Source organism: Leptonychotes weddellii, chromosome 1 (genome assembly GCF_054177405.1).
Source record: "Leptonychotes weddellii isolate Sample4059 chromosome 1, ASM5417740v2, whole genome shotgun sequence".
NCBI classification, from domain to species: domain Eukaryota; kingdom Metazoa; phylum Chordata; class Mammalia; order Carnivora; family Phocidae; genus Leptonychotes; species Leptonychotes weddellii.
Window position 1 is genome coordinate 16,760,323 of NC_138369.1, and position 16,209 is coordinate 16,776,531.

Genomic DNA, 16,209 nt, shown 5'->3' on the forward strand with positions numbered 1-16,209 from the left:
GAACCCAGGACACAGAGAGGTGTCCACAGCACACAATGCCCAAACACCTCCTCCACCACCCCAGCGTGGTTCTTGGGCACAGACCAATACTCCCTCGGGGGGAGGGCCGCAGACCAGGGTCAGACACTGTGACTAAGCTACTTTTCTCCCCAGAGTGCTTTATTTGGGCAGAATGAGTCTCACCACCATCCTGGGCTGCCTCTCTCGGAAGGCGTCTTCTCTACTGGCTGGCTAGAGCTGCAGGGCAAGGGACCACCGCACTTTGGTAAAAGAGAACAGGGAAAGGCCATAAACAAACAAAGACAGACTTGTAGTTTATTTTGTATTTTTTTTAAATAAATACACTTTACATTAAAGAAAAAGGCCTTTGATTTGTAATTTCCACATTGGGGAGAAGGAAGAAAAAAAATTTTTTGAAAAACTGAATCACAAAGAAAAATAGAGGGAGTGAACTTATATCCTAAGTTCCCTCAACTCCACAAAACCAATATCCACAATGACCTTGCTGCCCCCAAACCATGAAGGTGGGTGAATCTAGGCATTTACTCAGCAAATAAGCACTGCCTTCCTCCCCACCTCTGGCAAGAAGGAAAACAACTTAACCTGACAGCATATGAGGCAACAGAACAGGTTAAAAAATCATATATTATATTTATAATAAAATATTCTTAATCCTTATCAATTTAAGAAACCACGATTTTCCTTTTCATTTAAATACGTATGTAAAAATGCCTCTATATTGTTCTTTAGACATCATTTTCTTCCATAGAAAATGAAGTGCTGGGACAAGAGACCTGGTGGATATAAGTTCATACCCTCAGTTATAAATGCCTGGTTTTGTTTTTTTTTTTTTTTCTTTTTAAATTTTATAAAAAACTATTTCTTGTTCTTTAAGTAAAGAACGTTATACAAAGAAAATATATTGTGAAATAACCCCAGAGACATGTTTTTTTTTCCCCTTGAGGAAAGAGCTGTCCGTCCTAGGAGAAGGGGGAAGCAGAATAGGGCCTAACCCCTGTTGTCTTTTTTGTGGTTGTTACTGTTTTAGAAGGACCCTCAGATTCCAGTGAGGCTCTCTAAGCCATAATCCTCTGAATGCAGGGCATGCAGTTCCTTAAAAGACAGCCCTGGGAGAAAGGGAAAGGAAGGTGTTCTCAATTCATCTGACTCAGTTTCTCGCCTGTCAGGAATGTCTTGCACACGGTGATGGCTCCTCACTCATTCAGAGATAAGATGATGTCATCTTCCAAATCAGAGTTGTCAGAGCTATCCGCTGAAAGGGAAGAGGGAGAGACTAGATTACTCACCAGACTTAGAGGAAGCTTTCAGGAAGGAAGCACCTTTATACACATACATTTATACCTGAACAAAGTTAATCACCAGTTTCCAGAAAAAAGAAAACACATCAATTAACTCCTTGGAGCTGGCTCTGGAGAATATACTTGTTGGCAACAGTGACCACCCCTGGGACCTGTTGTTCCTGCACCTTTCACAGGGCCTGGATGCAATGCTCTCTGCCTTCTAGAGGTTCTTCCTGACTGGGGGGCCCTGAAAGGACAGGGCAAACCCCTCTGAAACTTCTGAATGGCTGCAAAAGGGGCAGGGCTGAGGGAGAAATGAGTGAGCCTCTGCAGTCCTATGGCCTCACGTCCTTCCAGGACAGGCGCACAGGCCTGCCTGACCCACCCCCCTACACCCACTAAAAAGGCAGGCTGAGCGCAAGCAAGAATGAGATTTCTTTTAAACTCCACAACTCTCTTATCAGAAGACCCCATAAAGGTAGAGACTGTCAACCAAGGATTCTTTCCTCTGAATATAATCAGCAGGAACAAGTTCCCAAAAAGGTACAGGCCAGCATATGGTAATACCAGAGAACGAGTACCTAGAAACTCAAGGCCGTAGGCCAGCAGGGAGCAGCTAGAACATCCTGGAAGGGTAGCACCATGTCTCTGGCACAGGAAGAGCCCTCCACTGGACCATTTGCCTTCTCAGGCAGTGAACAGACCACATTAACTAACATCTCTGGAAGGATCCACTGAGGAGTGAAACAAAGCAAAAGAACCTTCAAAATGAGGATACATCATGTCCAATTGGAGAGAAACATAGTTACCTAGCTCCTAAGGACTCTAGTATTTGCTGAGTGAAGGTAAGGGAAAGGCCTTGGTGCCCCCTTTTATTACAGCTCAGGAAGCTGTGAAACCATTTTAACAAGGTCTCCCTGGGGCTGTGGACTTCCCATGCAGAGAGAGACACCAGTGGTTCCATAGCATTCCCCATCAGCCTTTCCCAGACACCTAAGAATCGACTCTCAGGAAAGCTGAAGCAAGAACAACCCACGTTCCCAAACCTTCTTTCATTCACTACAATTTCCTTTACGAAGAAAACGGAAGTGGATAAAGGAAAATCAACAAACGCATGGCTGTGATACAAAGTCCTGAAGGTAAACAAAAGAGATGTCTGGAAAAAACCAGTGCTCCTGGGTCTAAGAGGGCATAAGCATAGCCAGACTACTGGTGAGGAGCAGGGAGAACAAACACCTGACAAGCTAAGCTGAACAGCCTCGTCAGACTCCTTGCTGCAAGACTTCCAGAAGGAACCGCCAACAGGTAGGGTCTGCCCCCGCAGAGCCGAGCACAGCACAGTGTCCTCGGCCGTGGCAGACCTCCAGAGACTCCCCCAGGGCTCCTGAGATCTAGGATTCACAATGCCAGACCACCTGCCTAAGACGTGGCCACCAGCTGTGCAGCTGCTAAGAGTCTTAACAACTCTGCATCACACGTACAGAGTATAAATGCAGCTGGGAGAGGACGGGGACACAATCCTCTTTACGCAAATAACTGTCGGGCGCGGTGTTTGAGAGAACCTTCAGGGCCTGGGCACAGACTCCCTCTTGGTGGTCACAGGGCTCCTCTGCTCTCCCTTCCTCAGCCTTTTCGTATCTTCAAGTGTTGAAGAGACCCAATCCCAGACCCTGGTCAGGACCTCTCCTGAAAGGCCCTTTGAGGCAAAGGCAGTCTAGATGTAAATAATCAATCCCCACAATGTTTAACCTGCTGCTCTACAACATACAGGCTTTGGGGGGAGGTAGAACTGACTGGAACAGAGAACACACAAAAGACTTCAGAGTCAAGGTGTTTTCTCTTCCTAGGGTTGGGGTTCTGCATCTGAAACCAATCACTGGGTCTCTATGGGATCCGGGGCCTCACAAAGTTATGGGGTGGCACAGGGTTGTGGCTTTCTATAGTCTTAGTGACTCTCATCACATCATAAAAGGCTCCATAAGCTCAGAAAGGTTAAAAGCGAATGCTCTAGATGATTACTGAAGCAAAATACCAGCAAACCAAGGGTCCAGAGAACGGTCCCTCAGCCCGCTCTGCGGTACGCTCCTGGAGGCCTCTCTCAAACAGTGATGCAGGACACACCACCCATGCCACCTCCACATCACCACCTCAGTTCTAGAGCCCAAGCTGAGAAGCCCTTAAGCTGTCGACTGTCGGCGTTCTCACATCATAAATATTCCTACCAAAATAAAGTGCTATCTCGTTGCTAACAGAATAAAGGTTTTTCCAGTACCTCTTAGGCCTAAAGGAAGGAATTTCGTGAACAGTTAGAGAACGCAGTAATTCTACAGGCCAAATACAAATTTAGTGGCTTTATATTCAAATAAAAAAAGAATAAAGAGGTTAAGTGCTACTCTCATCCCAGGGGTGCCAGCACCAGCAGCTCTCCCGGCCTACCTTGTTACTTGGAAGGAAACAGAACTTGTACCCAACATGGCCCTATTCACAGATGACAAAAAGGGTCAGTAAAAACTGCCCTTTTACTCTTGATACGGTCATGTGTGCCTTGCCCTTTAATCCCTCTTCCCTGGCTCTCTGACCATGGCTAGGGACAAGGCAAGTCCTCCTCCACTGAGTCACCTCAACCTCCAAGTATGGAAGCTGGTAAGCAGCAGATGAGGACACAGAAGGCACAGCCCCCCCAGAGCTTCCTCAATATACAACTTTGGCAAGAGGGCTCATGTAAGAACACGTCTCCCTAAGACAATCCTGCCTTTCATTTGAGGGATAGAAGCACATCTAAGATTTATCCCAAAGAAAATGGATTTGGGTCACTGTGAAATAGAATCTTTTATACGTAGGCTTAAATAAGTACTGTCACCCAACCTCTGCTACCACACACATGTACACGCACATTCCTCCTCCTGCCACCAGACACCAACGATTATAAAAACCAAGCATCTACTATGAAGAGGCTTGGCCTAAGTTGGGCCTAGGCCAGCACACAGAATTTCCTGTAAATGAATTTCATGTAAATGTTCTGTATCTGTGCTGTACACTATGGTAACCACACACAGCTACCAAATACTTCAAATGAGGACATGAATTTTTCATTTACATTTTAATGGCCACATGTGGTTAGTGGCTACCATGTTAGGCATCATTCCTGCCGCAGTTGTGAGCATACTGGCCTGACTGGCTACATGAAGATGGCTGAGTATCTCAGGGATGACTCCCCATCATTTAGCCAGGGTAGCACAAGAACCAGGACCACAGCAAGCAGACGTCTGTCAACAGTGACATACGTCACAGCAATGCTGCCGGACAGGTCCTCTTGAAGTGGACAGAATATAACTGCAGACCTAGCAAACTCTTAGAATTAGTAACCGGTTTATTCAGGATTCATGAGCACAGTCAGGAGAAAACCTGACTTCAGAAACCTGTCCTAAAGGGAAATTACTAGAAAAATTGGAGCTTGTACTTCATAACTTAGAGGGGGTGAGGAAGACCAAACAAGCCAAAGAGAAACATCTGTCACCTGGCCTGTAAGAGGGCTTAGGCAAAAGCACACAGGAAAAGACTCCTCCCCAAGAGGGCTTTTACTTGTAACTGTAGAAAGGAGCAGGCACGGCACCCCCACCCCGTAAGCAGCTGCCAGGTCTGGCTCTGCCCCTCAGGAAGAACCACCCTTTGGCCTTCCATTCTAAGGCTAATCCTCCAAAGCAGGAGTCAACAAACTACAGCCCATGGGCCAAACCAAGCCCGCTACGCATTTTTGTAAGTGAAGTTTTACTTCTAAAACACAGCCACGATCATTAATTTACACCTGGTCTCTGGCTGCTTTGACACTCACAGCAGAGCTGAGGAGTTGCAAGAGACACCATATGGCCCACCAAGCGAAAAATATTTAGCTGTCCAACCTTTACAGAGAAAGTTTGCCAACCTCTATTTTAAAGATGAGATAACAGCCTTTTAGTAACACAGTCTGGTGAAAGAGCAGAGGATCAGAGATGTGAAACTGCTTTTCCTCAAGGGGCCAGTGATGAATCTACAGATATGGGGCACAGAACCCGGTGGGGCTTGCTTGCCAGGAGAGTGCAGGGAAGGGACCTTCCCCTGGGTGCCAAGACTCAGCCTCAGGGTCGGCCCTGGACTTACTGTCCCCCAGGATCAGTTCCACTTCCTCGTCTGCATCAGAGTCTTCATCCTCCCCATCCTCTCCCTCCTCTAGAAGGTTTGCTAGCTCCTCGTCAGAGGGAGAAAAGTCATTGTCCCCATCCTCTCCTGCGTTCTCGTTGTTGTCATCCTCCTCCAACTCCGCCTCCAGCAACTGGTCAGTGTCAAGCTCATCTAGGTCATCAGTGTCGTCATCATCTTCATCGTCATCTTCTTCCTCCTGTTCTTCCTCTTCCTGGCAAGAGAGCATGAGGTCCATTAGGAAAAACACAGAGGCCTAATCCACGTGGGCCACATGGGAAGTCTCTCCCTTCTTCCCAAAGGACAGGGGAGGAAACTGTCACTAAAAAGAGTGGTAATCTAGGTAATCTAATGAAGACAAAGACAGTCACACACATGTTCCCCAAGATACTCAAAGCACCTCTCAGACAAGGATTAGTCTTCACTCCACAAAGGCATTACTGGTCACACAGCCCTTATCCAAGAAAACACACAATTCATTCACAGAGGTCTCAGCCATCAACATTCTAGGTTCCTAAATAACTAATAAACCAAGGGAGCTCTTCTCTCTCTCCTGTATCAACCAAACCAAGTGAAATCAGTTGGGTCACTGGACAAAAGCTCCTACTGGAATCTAAAAAGCAACACTTTAACAAGACAGAGAAAGAACACAGCCGCTGAGTCAGCTCCGAAGCCCTTCAAGGTCTTACCCTTGATCTTATAACCAAGAGAGTGGGTAAACCTCTAATAGTGCTATCATAAGTATCCAATGATCTAACTGTCCATCAAAACTGACTTTGCAATACAGAACATAAAAGATACCTACATTTTCTGTTACAAGCCACACACACAAAAACACACAAAAAGTGCTAGAGAAACCGTCCTTCCCTCCATTCTTAAGAGATCTTTCTAAAGTCAGGAAAACTACCAGAAAACTAATGAAATACTGGCTCTGGGTACCCTGGGCTTTATAAAGAATACATCCTAGCCTCTGCCACAGATTTCAACTTTGCGCTAGAATCCAAGTTGTGTCCTTTCTTGCTTGAAAGGAAACAAAGGCACCTCTGTTTTGATAAGGATAACAGGTGTTCCCAAGTAAATGTGACCATCATTCATTTATCCTTCTGCTCAAACATCAACTGTCAACCTTGCCAGTAGCAAAAGGACTCTAACTTCTGCAACAATAAAATATAAAATTCATTTAATATATCAGCCTAATGAAAGTCAAGAAAGAATAAGCCCAACATACACAGAAAAAAAATAGATAAAACACATTTTTAAAGTGTTGCTGCATGCCAATCACTTAAAATCCAAATTTTGTGCTTTTTTGACCACTAGTGTTCATCAGCTATAATATAAACTAGGCTCATGTTCAGCAGAGTAGCCATGCTTTATGGACTTTTGATAATTTTGGAACCACCCTAGACTTTTTGATATGCTGTTTGACTTAAGACTTTTCAACAATTTCTGGCAGCTATATGGGAAAGACTAACCCCTTTACCCAGTAAACCTAAGGCGTGTACAAATGTGTGTACTGTCTAGACCAGAGCTTGCACATGCTTGTATACAAAACCACATATGACAGCCTGAGGCCACTGTTCCACAGCTTAGGCCACGTTATCTCCTCCACACAGATGGCTACTAAGCATTCACCTACTGGAAAGGCGCTGAGAGTGCCTGGAGGCAATAATGACAAACTGAGACACAGACAGGCTCCTTAGCCCCTATAAGCATATCAGCTCATACAAATGCTGGAAAAAGAGAGAAGGGTCAAAATTCAGGGAAATAATCCAAAGTGCTTACCAGATTACAATTTTTACCTCTCTTTTCCAGGCATATTTTCATGGCCTTGACCAAAATTAGTTCTAATTCATTAATAAAGTAACACAGTTAAAAACGAGTACATTAAAGAAAAAAGTATCCAAAGTACTGTGTTTCTTAAGCCTCTATGGGACAATATTTAAAATTGAAGATGGCATAACTTTATTATTTTTAATTCTGAAATTAATGCGTAGTTACTGATATGCACATGTGGCATTATTTAAAGAGTGGGACAGGAGAATATGCCCAGGTTTTGGGATCAAATACGCCTGGGTTAGAATCCTAGCTCTGCCAATTACATGGCGTGTGAACCTGGGCAATTTACATAAATTTTCAATGTCCCATAACTTTTAAAGGTCCACAGTTGAGTATGTAAACAGTTACGTGGTTCAAACAGGCATCTATTAGCCAGCAAATTTAGGAAGACCATTCTTTTTCATTTCTAAAAACATCAAAGCCTAGCTGATCCAGGAGAAATGCAAAAAAGCTCCTGAATCAAAAGCAATCCTAGAAAAATAGGTAAATCAGGGTCTGAGCTCTGAACTACAGATAACATTCCCAATTCTTCCACGAGACTACAAATCCAAAACCTTTACTTAATCTTGTAGTAGAAGAAATAGTTCACATATATTCATCCCAGAAGGCCATGAGGACTTCTGTGACCATGACAAGACAAGGGAAATGAGTAGGAAGGGGAGGCTCTACCTGAATCTCAAGTAAAATACATCACTCCATCATTTAAACTCTATGGTTAATGACCAATGCTGGTTTAACATGTATTTTGTTACACATGGATATGGCCATAAACTCACTTTCTAAATTTTAAATCTGAAACCTGAATCATGAAACAGAGGCTCACAAGATCTGTCCAAAATACTGTACAATCTGGGACGCCTGGGTGGCTCAGTCGGTTAAGCACCCAACTCTTGGTTTCAGCTCAGGTCATGATCTCAGGGTCCTGGGATCAAGCCCCACATCAGGCTCCAGGCTCAGTGGGGAGGAGGAGTCTGCTTCCCCCTCTCCCTCTGACCCTCCCTCCACTAGTGCTCTCTCTCTCAGATAAATAAAATCTTAAAAAAAAAAAAAAGAAAGAAAGAAGGAGAAAGAGGAAGGAAGGGAGGGATGGAGGGAGGAAGAAAACAAAATACTGTAGAATCTAATTCTGTAGTTGAACCCAAAAGAGAGTCCAGGAAGTAATTTTAGAAGCATTCTCGGCTGGTTTAAGTACGTGACTGGTAACATGAGCCCCTCTCTTTCATATCTAAAGATTTAAGGAGTGGTCAAAAGTAGTTTAAAAAAAAAAAAACACACACACACACAAAAGAAACTAAAAATTATTACTTAATGAAAAGAAATCTTCCTAAAATCCAGAATCATCTTCAACAACATTTAGGTAAGGTTTTAGATCTAGGAATGTAGGGTTTAAAAAAATTCTCTACAACTTTAAGGCCTTGGAAACAGAATCAGAGGGACTCAGGGCCAGGATGTTTTGAACTACTAATAAATTTTCTTACAGGAAGAATACCAAAACTCTTCTCAATTCCACTGTTAATTTCATGGCTGTCTAAAACCCCAAACCCCTGCACATTATCAACCCACTCCCCTCCTGTACAGAGAAGTCAACTGGCATGAGCCCCCTCAGCTGCCCTCTGGTCCCATCTCCACATCTAAACCTGACTTAACCCTGGTCTGAGTAGGAAGCCAGCCTTCCTCCACTCATGCTCCGAGTGGCAGTCCTCTCTGGATCTCAATACCACAGCCACCCACCTCACCCCTACATCCACCTTCACACTTCTCTGCACTGGCTTCTCATCTTCTCTGAGGAGGGCCAGGTTGCCCAAACCTAACCACCACTTCTCCATCCACACAGGCTCCACATTGCTTCCAGCTAAACCCTATTCCCAGCCTCCAGGTACCCCGCCTGCCACTTGCTCACTCATTCCCTCACTCTCTCTTCCTCCAACACTGGACAGTCTGGCTTTTGCCCGCACCACTCCACAGGACAGCGATTAATGGTGTTTGCTCTGGAGCCAGGCTGCTGCCACTGAACTCTACTGATGCAGTAACCAACTTTGGGATGATTTACTTTGCCTCATAGGGTTGTTGTTAGCATTTGAAGGGGAGTGGGGGGAACATGTATGCATGTATGTATATAATCTCTTTGGAAAGTATCTAGCATACACAAAGTGTTCAACAAAAGTTTGTTGTTCCTGTTACAATGACTGCAACCTTCCTAAAGGAACAGGAAGGCCTGGGTGGCCAACCAGGGGGCTTCTCTATGGTGACCGACAACAATCCTGGCCTCCACACTGGGCTCATCTGTACCTGGTCTCTTGCAGATCTCCTTAGCACAGAGGTTCCTACAACTTTAATTTCTGCCTTCATATTTCCACTAATTCCTACATCTTTGAACTCTCAGACAGCTCTACCCATTCGTACCACAGAAACTTAAAATCTCTTAATTCTAAAACTGAACTCAAAGCACCTTTAAAGCCAGTACCTTTTCTATACTTCTCCCAGTAGTCAGGTGAAAATCTCAAACATCTTTCACTTCCCCACTCCTGTGGCCTCACATCCAGTTGACTACTGTTTCCCACAAATGTTGGGTCCTCAGGACTCCCTCCTATCCACTCTCATTACACTCACTGAATGCACTCTCCCTTCTCTTGCTCATCTCCAGTCTCTCCAGCTCTCTATGGTCTTATCCATTCCCAGATCCAAAACCCCAGGAGCTCCATCAACACTGCCCATGTTCCAGAATTACAACGGAAGCACTATTTACTGGACATTTCTCTAACGCCAACTTCTGTGAATCTCAATTTCTTGTTAAAGAGGTGATTTAATTCAATCAGTGGCTCCTATTCAGATGTGATCATCAGAAGCACCTGGGAAAAAGTTTTCCAAAATACATATTCCTAAACCACTCCCAGGGTCCAGGCTGAACAGAACCAACCTTTCTAAGTGAAGCTCACACAGGTGGATTTTGGAAGTTTGCCCAGGAACTGTGAAGTGCACCCCTAATGAAGAACCTCTGCACAAGATGTCCTCTGAGTACCTTCTGGTTCTAAAGTTCTCCTTTTCTGTAATATACCCTCTATCCACAGACTCCCTGTGACAGAACCAAAAAGGTAATTCCAGGTATTCCACTGACCTTCTCTGCTACATCCAACTGTCTCGTTCTCTAGGACTTAAACAATTTGATTTTTTAAATTAGTGCAGCATCTGTTTCTAGACCATTCAAAATTCTTCTTGAATACATGTCTCATTTTCAAGAGAAATAGCTTTTAGCCTCTATTACCTTCAAAAATACAACCAACCTCTTAGAAAAACAAATCTCTGGTCATACTTTAAGAACAGTTAATCTAAAAACTATGATAGCTTTATAAAAATGTAATCAAAACCTGAGCCTAGGGGGGCGCCTGGGTGGCTCAGTCGTTGAGTATCTGCCTTCAGCTCAGGTCACGATCCCAGGGTCCTGGGATCGAACCCCGCATCGGGCTCCCTGCTCAGCGGAAAGCCTGCTTCTCCCTCTCCCACTCCCCCTGCTTCTGTTCCCTCTCTCGCTGTCTCTCTCTGTCAAAAAATAAATAAAATCTTAAAAAAAAAAACAAAAACCTGAGCCTAGGGATGCCTCAGTTGAGCATTTGCCTTCAGCTCAGGTCATGATCCCAGGGTCCTGGGTTCAAGCCCCACAGAGAGCTCCTGCTTCGCGGGGGCTTGCTTCTCCCTCTCCCTCTGCCTGCTGCCCCCCCGCTTGTGCTCTCTCTCTCAAGTAAATAAATAAAATCTTAAAAATAAATAAATAAAAAATAAATATAACCTGAGCATACTCTCTTGACAGTTCATTCAACGTGTCATATTTTATTATTCTCCTTCTGACTCTTGTTCCTGGTGTTAACAATCATTAAAAGGCTCATTTCAGGGCGCCTGGGTGGCTCAGTCGGCTAAGCGTCTGCCTTCAGCTCAGGTCATGATCCCAGGGTCCTGGGATCGAGCCCCACATCGGGCTCCCTGCTCGGCGGGAAGTCTGCTTCTCCCTCTCCCACTCCCCCTGCTTGTGTTCCCTCTTTCTCTGTTGAAAAATAAATAAAATCTTTAAAAAAAAAAAAAAAAAGGCTAATTTCAGAGTCATAAACACTTGTATTTTTCTTCTCATGGACAGAATCTAACAGACATTTTAAAAATTTAGGGGGGAAAAAAGGCCTTTCAGGAATCAATGACCAGGCTTACAGCAGGTGTGTAATCAGTAAAGACTCTTACCATCCGCTTCTAGGCAGTGGAGAACACACAGGAAGCACAGCACACAGTGTGTCCCAGATTCCAAAATGGAGTGGAGAAAAGACAGCATTATTCCCTTGTTTTTGCTTTTTTAATTTAAGGTTAACTATAATTAGTTGAAATGTATTGCCTTTTCAAAATCTAGGAACAATGATCAATTACTAATCTTAGGTTTTATAATTTTCCTAAAAGCCAACATCAAAGTTGACTGAATTAATTTGTAAAAAAACAACACAGATACCAAAATTCCAATGGATATAAGCTTTGATAAGTGACTGGCTTATCTCTGCTTTCATCAAATGCCTGAAGGCTGGTGGACTAGCACCCTTAGGAACCAAATATTTATGGATGTCAAATACATCATCTATGTCTTCATTCAACAATATATTGATTCCATTCATCCCTTATTAATCTCCAAACTTACTGAAACATAAGGGCAAGAAACAACCATTTTTGTGGTATGTAAATTATATCTTAATAAAGCTTTTTAAATAAATAAATATTTATATAGGCACTTTATGCTGGACCATTTTATCAGGTGGCAGCTGACCATTCATACTTCTAATTTTATTTTGCTAAAGTAAAAAGGCAAATTCAAAGGAGTCAGTCACAGGTGCTGGCATCCCTGAGCCATAGAAGTCATACCTGGGACATCTGAGAAGACCTGAGAGCAGATATATAGACAAGGACAAAACTTTGAATGGCAAATGACTTGTAAGAAAACTAAATCTCTAATTTTAAAATTAGGTGAAGCACACAAAGGAAAGTGAGTTAAAAATAAAATCAAGCTGGCACAGGGAAGAAAGAAATCTAATGGAGATAGTAAATACTGCAAAACACTACAAGATTCCAGGAGGACATGTGAATCAACAGAATTCAGGATACAAAAGAAATGTGCTTAGATAGATATGGTATATCCCACTAAAACACCTCTAAATCAAAATCAAAATCAAAATGCCACAGGCTTAAGAGTAAAACCAGTTCCAGGGCGCCTGGGTGGCTCAGTTGGTTAAGCAACTGCCTTCGGCTCAGGTCATGATTCTGGAGTCCCAGGATCGAGTCCTGCATCGGGCTCCCTGCTCAGCAAGGAGCCTGCTTCTCCCTCTGACCCTCCCCCCTCTCATGTACTCTCTCTCATTCTCGCTCTCTCAAATAAATAAATAAATCTTTAAAAAAAAAAAAAAAAGAGTAAAACCAGTTCTCTAAGGAGGTTCTTTAAATATAAAATGCACCAGATAATCCCTAAGGACAGTGGTGTCAGTATGTAATGAAACAAGCCTTGAAATCCAGAAGCAATGCTAACTTAACCTACATTGCCTACACCTAGTCCCCTTCCAGCTAGAAGCTTTTAGGCTCTTCCATGAACAGGGCCCTAGGGCCACTCATTAGGGTCCTCTTGAGCCTGCCCCTCTCGACTTTGGCTATCCATGACAAGAAAGTCTCTATTTTACCTTCCTGCACCACAGACTCAGAAGTTCAAACTACTGTACCCACCCCCTTTCTAATCTCTTTCTCTCTTAACCTCTCCAAAAGTAAAGTTAAACAGAAGCACGGGAGAAGAATCAAGAAATCCTTCCTCTTAAGTTGTTCCTTTATGGTTGTCTCTTGCTTCCATAGCCAGCCATTAGAAAATTCACCTCTCATCATTTCATGTCTGCAAAAAGAATGAGGCCAACCCCAAAAATAGCAGCCCTAGGGCAATGCTAGCTTCTCTTTTCCTGACCTCCTCCTCAAAGATAATGGTACCACATGGACTGGACCACAGGTGACAGTCCCAAGACTATTATTTCCATTCCCTTGTAAACTGCGAAGATATAGGAGGGTAGGAATAATGGTGTTCATAAATAACTTAAACCCAATTTTTGCTTCAGATTTACAGTACAACATGTAACATCCAAGAAGCCTGAGACAACTGATACGTGGTAATGATCTACAAGTGACAAGGGTAGTGATAAATGAAGCCATAGAGGACGAGATGGTCTGTACCACTGTAATATACTGACAAATAGCTCAACAACATCATCTTCTAGATCTGTTCAAGGATAAACTACATCGTGCTTCATGACAGCTATAGTGGAAAAGAGTGTGCATTAAGGGAGTGGGGGTACTAAGGTAACAAGAGGCCACAAGAATAAAAGAACAGACAACAGACACTATTAAGAAACCAAACCAAGGCAACCACATGACGTTTGCAGGATCTAATACCACTTACAAGCTCTACTACCAAGAAACACTACCAACATGTACCAGTTAAATAGTACAGCACTCAAGAAAATATGAAGATCCATGTCACAAACAAATCAAAGATCTCAAAGGGTGCCTGGGTGGCTCATTCAGTTAAGTGTCCAATCTTGATCTCAGCTCAGGTCTTGAACTCACAGGGTTGTGAGTTCAAGTCCCACACTGGGCTCCTTGCTAGGCGTGGAGCCTATTTAAAAAAAAAAAAAAATCTCAAGTATCCTTCTGAAGACCTCTCCCTTTTACCCATATCTCAGAACTCACATGAGCTTTAAACAATACAGGCTCCTCTCACTCATGAAACCAAAGAGATCACTGAGGACCCTCCAAGCCATGCAGCTGGAAAGCATTAACAGAAATCCCCTTCCACACTAGGGAATCCCTAGTAGCACTGGGTGAAGTGGTTTAAATTCCAGAGCCTAATTGTCCTTTTTAATAAATATGGCATTCAAGGGGCACCTGGGTGGCTCAGTTGGTTAAGCAGCTGCCTTTGGCTCAGGTCATGATCCCAGGGTCCTGGGATCAAGCCCCACATCGGGCTCCCTGCTCAGTGGGGAGTCTGTTTCTCCCTCTCCCTGCCTCTCTGCCTACTTGTATTCTCTATCTCTCTGTCAAATAAGTAAATAAAATCTTTAAAAATAAATAAATAAATAAATAAATAAATATGGCATTCAAAAAACCAGGGTACTGCTTCTGGTTTCCAGTGTGGCATGTGAGCTGAAAGTCACCATCCTTAACAAAACACTGAACAAACTGAAAAATCAACAACTCTTTTTAGATTTGACAGAGAGATGGGGTCACAGGGGCATCACTGCCCCCAAAACTGGAGACACCAACAAGAAAATGCAGAATATTGCAACCTGTCAGAGCATAAACCCAAAAGGATAAACCTCCATAGGAACCAATGCCAAGGTTGGGAAACCTGCACTATAACTCACAAATTGCTAGACACAATTCTGAGGATAAATCTTAAGAAAAACTCCAGGGGGACCAAGTCATCAGGGCCCCCACACTTTAGTGAGTTTGACCTCCAGGAACTTGACCAGGTTCTCACAGTGAGTATCTGAGAAAAATCGCCTTGGGCTTCCCACGGGGCGGGGGCGGGGGGGGGGGGGGTACCAATTTGAAATACATCAGAGCATTCTGTTCTTAACAAGGCCTGCCCTCAGGAGAAACTATTTAACCAGAGCCTAACTGACCTGGGGGAAGGGAAATACCCAACTCCAGTCCACTCTAGCCACCCTGTCCCTCCAAAAGGGGATGGAAAAAACTCAGAAGCATGTGTGAAGTTCATAGTAGAGAGGTATAGACTCACTGAAACACTGAGCCCTACTTATAGGATTATAAAACACTTCCCTTCCCCCACACCTTGCCACCACATTACTAAAGGCCAATTTACAGCAGTTCTTTTTACCCAGCACATCATATCTAGCTATCAAGAAAAAAATTATAGGGCACCTGCCTGGCTCGGTCATTGGAGCACGCGACTCTTGATCTCTGGGTTGTTTTAGCCCCAGTCATCATACACACACGTTGGGTGCAGAGACTGCTTAAAAATAAAATCTTTGAAAAAAAAAATTACAAGACCTACTAAAAGGGAAAAACACACAGTTTGAAGAGACAGAGCAAGCATTGGAACCAGACTTAGATATCGCAGGGGTTATCAGACCAGGAATTTAAAACAACCATGATCAAGATGCTAAGGGAGCTCTCTAATGGATAAACTGGACAGCATGCAAGAAGAGAAAGGCAATGGGAGCAGAGAGATGGAAATTTGAAGAAAGAACCAAAAAGAAATACTATTAATTAAAAACACTGTGACAGAAATGAAGAAAGGCTTTGATGGGCTTTATTAGTAGACTGTACATAGTTAAGAAAAGAATCTCAGAGCATAAGGATATCTCAAAAGACACCACCAAAACTGAAAAGCAGAGAGAACAAAGACTGAAAAACAGAACAAAATATCCAAGAACTTTGAGATCAGTTCAAAAGGTGTAACATACACATAACAGGAATTCTAGAAGGAAGAGAAAAAAAGAAATATCTGGGGGAAACTGGGTGGCTCAGTCAGTTAAGCGTCTGACTCTTGATTTTGGCTAGGTCATGATCTCAAGGTCGTGGGATCGAGCCTCATGTCGGGCTCCACGCTGGACCATAGAGCCTGCTTAAGATTCTCTCTCCTTCTCCATCTCCCCCTCCCACCTCTCTCTCTCTAAAAAAAAATCAGAAAGAAAGAAAAAGAAGAAATATTTGAATCAATGATGACTGAAAATGTTGTCAAAATTAATGTTAGAGACCACACCACAGATCCAGGAAGCTCTAAGAACACTGAGCAAGATAAATGGCGCCCAAAAAACCTACACATAGGCACATCATTTTCAAACTACAGAAAATCAAAGATTAAAAAAAAAAAATC

The 16,209-nt window shown here is 43.4% G+C and overlaps 1 protein-coding gene across 1 annotated transcript in view; it reads right to left on the reverse strand.

Moving 5' to 3' along the window:
- Positions 1-301: 301 nt before the first annotated feature.
- DCAF1 (DDB1 and CUL4 associated factor 1) overlaps positions 302-16,209 on the reverse strand; it is a 64,280-nt gene continuing 48,372 nt past the window's right edge. Inside the window, exons 22-23 of the mRNA XM_081818571.1 lie at positions 5,439-5,691; positions 302-1,273 (exon numbers count right to left, since the gene is read on the reverse strand). Of these exons, the coding sequence (XP_081674697.1) occupies positions 1,215-1,273; positions 5,439-5,691 (312 nt within the window). The 3' untranslated portion in view covers positions 302-1,214. The remainder of the gene's footprint in view (positions 1,274-5,438; positions 5,692-16,209) is intronic.